At 56.2% G+C, this 5,621-nt stretch overlaps 1 protein-coding gene across 3 annotated transcripts in view; it reads right to left on the reverse strand.

Annotated features, from left to right (window-relative positions):
- The window catches only part of Nbeal2 (neurobeachin like 2), a 37,221-nt gene extending 34,732 nt beyond the window's left edge, over positions 1-2,489 (reverse strand). For all 3 annotated transcript variants that reach the window (XM_070017550.1, XM_070017549.1, XM_070017548.1), the window contains exon 1: positions 2,316-2,489. In XM_070017550.1, coding sequence (XP_069873651.1) covers positions 2,316-2,366 — 51 coding nt within the window. In that variant the 5' untranslated portion in view covers positions 2,367-2,489. The remainder of the gene's footprint in view (positions 1-2,315) is intronic.
- Positions 2,490-5,621: the final 3,132 nt, after the last annotated feature.

The following is a 5,621-nucleotide window of genomic DNA, read 5'->3' on the forward strand; positions in this document are numbered from 1 at the left end:
AGCTTTCGCTGCTGAAGGGAGGGGCAAGGTATAACTGGCTGGGTGGCCTCTGATTTGGGGAGGAGATGGGGGGGGTCTTGATCAGCTCAGCTCCATTCTTACCTTACCTCGGCCCCAAGTGTACACATTAAGAGCTATCAAGCAGGGACCCTCTGCCCGCCTGCTAGCCCTCCCAGGAAACCCAATAACTCAGGCTGGTGGAGAGCAGTATTCCCAGAGTAGGAGTAAGCTAAAGCAGGAAGGCAAAACAGGGACGCAGGTCTGGCTTCCTCTCTAAACAGCCTGGGCCCCACCCAGCTTTACTCTCACATCCTGGATTTGTTGGCCTGGCCCTTGGCTGCCCTCTGACAGCCCAGGCTGCCTTGTGAGGTGAGGAGTGTGTGTATGTGTGTGTATGTGCACAGGAGAGACATGATCATATAACAGGAGCTAGCACAGAAATCAGTGCTAAATAACTCTGTGTGTTGGGAGTAACCTGCTGCCAGAAGAAGCAATCATACTGGAAGTTGGGTGAGGTTAACCTAACCCTTTCCCTACAGCCTGCCTCCTAGCCTCAAGTCCCACCACTAGCCTGGTTACAAGGGAAGAACGGAAGGACTAAGAAGCACCCACCACCCAAGGCCACACACACAGAGATCAAGAGTCAGGTGCTCATGGCTCATGCCTAGCACCCTAGTTGTTCAGAGGCTGAGAGCTGCCCATCCACAGTCTGAAGCCAAGAAAGTCCCTGAGACTTTTAACTTCAATCAACCAGCAAAAAGCCAGAAGTGGGGGTGTGGCTCAAGTGGTAGAACACCAGTCTTCAGTGAGGAAAATAAGTGATAGCATCCTGGCCCTGAGTTCAAGCCTCAGTCCCAGAGCACACGCGTGTGCATGCACACACACACACACCACACACACACACACACACACACACACACACACAGAGACTCTTTTGCTCATTCATAAGAACCAACTCTTGGGTATACAAGCAGAGAAGCTGGGAGAGGGGATCTGATTGGTTCAGAGAAACAAGTTTTACAGCTCTGTCTGGGTGCCATCAGGAGGAATTCTATTTTCTTTTTTCTTTGGGTTGGTGGGGCTTGAACTCAGGGCCTGGGCTCTGTTTCTGAGCTCTTCAGCTCAAGGCAAGCGCTCTACCATTTGAGCCACAGCGCCACTTCCGGTTTTCTGGTGGTTCCTTGGAGATCAGAATCTCATGGACTTTTCCTACCAGGGCTGGCTTTGAACTACGATCCTCAGCTCTCAGCCTCCTGAGGAGCTAGGATGACAGGTGGGAGCCCGGCTTGAGGGACTCTATTTTCATGCCCGGCCTCCTACCACGGGTCAGATTTGGGGGTGGGGTGGGGAACCTCAGGACCTGGGAGAACTTGAGAAGAGGAAAAGAAGCTGCGGGTGGCCCCTGCGGCTTGTGCTTCGGGTCCCCAGGAGACCATGGGCTAAGCGGCTGCCGCCAAGGGCCAGCTGGGGCTCAGCCTGCTCTTCCCCAGCGACAAGCTGTTCAAGGGGTACACAATAGTCCATTGTGCGCAGGACACACCTGAGCCAGGACCTCAGCCCCGAGCCGGGCAGGTGACCCCGGGGAAAGACAGGCAGGGGAGGGAGGCCCTTCCCTCTCCTGATGGAAAAGTGGGGGGTTAAGTAAAGCACAAGGCACAGTTTGGGGGCGGGAGAGTGGGGTGGGGGGGGAGAAGGAGGGAATACCAGATCAGACGCACCAAGAGTCACCTTCTGGGGAGGGGGAGGTCTCCCCCCACCTAACCCCCCCCAAAAAGACTGGTGGGAATTCACACTCCCCCCTTTCCCTTTACACATACATACCCAGACACTCCCCCCAACCCCGTCCCCCGTCTCCAGTCTAAGTACAGAAGGAACTCATCTTCTCTGCTACTGCCCCCGGGGAGGGGGGGGGAGAGTCTGGAGTTGGGGTGGGAGAGTTGGGTGCTGTTGGGGTGTCGGGGTGACTTCCCCCGAGTCAGCCCTGCAGGAAGCCATGCACCTGACCCGACTGTCCCTCCCCCTTTCCCCCCCTACACCCTCCCCACCCCACCTGCGTTCTCTCTCTCTCTGCCTCAGTTTCCCCAGCCCAGAGATCCCACTCATCTTGAGGCCTCCCCATGTGTGTCCCCCCACACACACACACCTCATCTCTAGGTGTAGAAAGTGCCAGAGGCATTGGGTGAAGTCTTGGGGAGGAGGAGGGGGGTGGATGGGGGTGGACACACGTGTGTGTGTGGGGGGGTACACGCACCGATCCATGGGGGGGGCGCAGGTGCAGGGGGAGGAGGAGGAGGAGGAGGAGGGGGAGGACTCACCTGCGCGTAGTAAAGCAGCCACAACTCGTAGAGCCGCTCCGAGGCGGCCATGGCCCGACCCGGCTCCGGCCTCGCCGCCACCTGTCGCCGCCTCCTCCGCGCCGCCCGCCGGGCGCTCCCGGGGCCAGGCCCATGGGGCGGAGTAAACCCGCGGCTGGTCCCGGAGGAAATCCGTGAGGCTCCCCGGCTTCCCTCCCTCCCCCCCAACACACACACCCCACACCCCCCTCCTCCCCACCCTCTCCTCCTCCTCCTCCCGGGCGGCCACCGCCCCGCGCGCCCGCGCGCCCCGGCTTCCTGCACCCGGTGCCACCGCCGCCCCGCCTCTCCGGGGACCGTGCACGGGGCGGGGAGCCCGGAGGAGGGAGGAGGAGGAGGAGGGGGAGGAGCCTGAGGTCAGAGAGGCCCCAGGGAGCCGGCCCCGCCCCCCCATTCTCCCACCCCTCCCCACACCCCCCCCTCCCCAGCTACCTGCGCCTCTGGGGCACCCTGGGGTATTTGGGGGTGGGGTGGGGTTGGGGGGGGACATCAAGGCTCCCACACCTGCCTTGGGGATGCCGGGAGGGGTTAAGTGGGGTAAGGCGATGGGTCAAGTCTTCATGATCACCCCCAGGGAGGACCCATTATTGGTTAAGGTCTTGAGCCATCTTCATCAGGGGGTAAATATAAAGGTTGTTTTTTTTCCTGGGGGGCTGTGGATCTTGAATTCAAGGGGCCTTGGGGTACTGGGGTACTGTGCCTCTCCCCCCCACCTCCAGCTCTTTTCAGCTCCAGGTCTCTACCTTAAGCCACAGTGTCCACCACTCCTGGCATCTCTGGTGGTCCACGGGGAGATTGTTAAACCGTCTCCCCGACTCTGCTGCCCAGGGGGCTGGGGTTGGGACTCCTGAGAGTCCTCAGATCTCACGCAGCCTGGGCCAGGGTGCTGGTGGCTCACGAGTGTAATTCAAGGAGTGTGTGTGTGTGTGACAGTATTAGGGCTAGAACTCAAGAGCCTACCTGCCGTCCCTTGGCTTTTCTTTTCTCCCTACCCCACCCCCAAAGTTAGTGTTCATGCTGTTTGAGCCATAGCTCCACTCCCTGCTTTTAATTAATTAATTTTTTGATTGGTCATAGGGCTTGAACTCTGGGCCTGGGCACTGTCCCTCAGACCTTCAGCTCAAGGCGAGTGCTCTACCACTTGAGCCACAGTGCCACTTCCGGTTTTCTGGTGGTTCGTTGGAGATGAGTCTCACAGACGGTCTTACCTAGGCTGGCTTTGAACCATGATCCTCAGATCTCAGCCTCCTTAGCAGTCAGGATTACAGGTTTGAACCACTGGCATCCAGCTCCCGCTTTTTGTTTGTTTTGAGTATTCTAGACTTTCTTTCCCTGAGCTGGCTGTGAATTGTGATTGTCAGATCTCAGCCTCCTCTATAGTTAGGAATTACAGGTGTAAGCCACTGATGCCATGGCTTTTTTTTTTTTTGTCGGTTGTGGAGCCTGAACTCTGAGCCTGGGTGCTGTCCCTCAGCTCTTCAGCTCAAAGCTAGTGCTCTATTACTTGAGCCACAGCACCACTTCCAGCTTTTTCTGCTCATGTGGTGCTGAGGAATGGAACCCAGGGCCTCGTGCATGCAAGGCAAGCACTCTACCACTGAGCCACATTCCCAGTCCTATACCTGGGACTTTAAAGCTTGCTATGTTGGGGCAGTGGAAGGGAATTAGCCAACTTGGTGACTCCACAAAGCTCCCCCGCCCCCCACCTCCAATACCCTCAGAAGGGCAGAGCACTTGTATTGGCTTTAGTTTAGATGAGCCCCATGGATGGCCTCCTCCTTCAGGAAGCCTTCACTTAAGGGCAGAATACTTGCTTTTTTTGTCTTTTTTTTTAACCTCATAAAGTGGGTGTCTTCAGCCTATTTTACAGATGGAGAAACTGAGGTCCAAATGAGTCACACAGAGGTCAGCAGGGACAAGGTAGTGAGGTCGAACTTAACCTTTACTGGGTCATTGTCATTATCACAGGTGTGTGTGTGTGTGTGTGTGTGTGTGTGTGTGTGTGTGTGTCAAGCCTTCTGTTGTGGGGAAGGAGTGTGCAAAGCCCAGAGAGGTGTCTGGCTCCTAAGAATTAACCAATCTGGAGTCTTCCTAGATCTTTGGTGGCCAAAAGAAGAACAGATATTATTCTATCTCTGGCCTGTTTTGTCCCCATGGTTTGGGTGGCCCCTCGAATCTGGCCTTTTCTTCTTCCCCATCCATTGTAGCTCTGATCATCTATAACCTTGCCCTGGTATGTTGTAGACCCACTGTGTGGGGGAGGGGGGGAAGTACATAGACACAGGGGGTAACAGGGTTGGATCAGGAAGGGAAATGTGTAGAAATTGAGCAGTTGAAGGGATTGGGGGAGCGTGGAGTGGCTGTCCCATTTGTCTACTTAGGCCAATCTTCTACAAGAAACCCCCCAGGCTTAGTGAAACCATAGGCTCCCCTTGGTGCAAGGGTGTAGGGATAGTGTGGGGAGAAGAGAGGGGGGAGCCTAATCCCTGAGGTGTGGGGTTTTGGGGGACCTCTCCATACTGGAAGAACTTGACATCAGCTATAGAAGAACTTGACATCAGCTGCTTATCTAAACCAGAACAGAAGATCCTGGAATCTCGGGGGAGATATGATAACCTCCTGCAGTGAAGAGGTTAAATCTAACTTGGGGTGGTGGAATGGTTCCTTGACATCGCCCCACCTCACCCCACCCCATCCCATGGTCTAGGTTGTTGGCATTTGTTCTTTAACCCAGGACTGGTGTGAGGCCTGACTCTTGAGTATTTGGGCCATTCCTCAAAAAGGATGAGGTTATAATTTGGGGGTGTCCTCTGTAAAACCCAGAGAAGGGCCATGCAGCCAGGTCTCCTTTCGTCTGTGCTCAGGTTCAGGCCTAGCGAGGTGAAACCTTGAGCAGCCACCGACAGCCAGCTGTGGAGAAAAGGGGGTGGTGGTGAGACTTCACATCAAAACGGGGTGCGGGTGGGGAGCCAGGGCAGGCAAACAAAACAAAAGAAAACCAGGTCTCACTGTGCAGCTTGGAACCTGCCGGGGAAGCCCCAGGCTGGCCTCGAACTCGCAACCTCAATCCCCTTCTCTCATCTGACTCCATTCTCAGCGTCTTCTCCCTGGGGGGCGGCTTCACCACGAGCGCGCTGATTGGAGCCTCCCAGCCAAGGGGCGGGCCTTCCTCGAAGAACTCATCCTGGATTGGCTACCCGCGACTCTCTCATCCTCGTCTTTGGATTGGCTGGGAGACTTCTCTTTCCGGGCATGCGCACTACGGAA

Source organism: Dipodomys merriami, unplaced genomic scaffold (genome assembly GCF_024711535.1).
Source record: "Dipodomys merriami isolate MVZ:Mamm:240054 unplaced genomic scaffold, mDipMer1.0.p SCAF_125, whole genome shotgun sequence".
NCBI lineage: Eukaryota > Metazoa > Chordata > Mammalia > Rodentia > Heteromyidae > Dipodomys > Dipodomys merriami.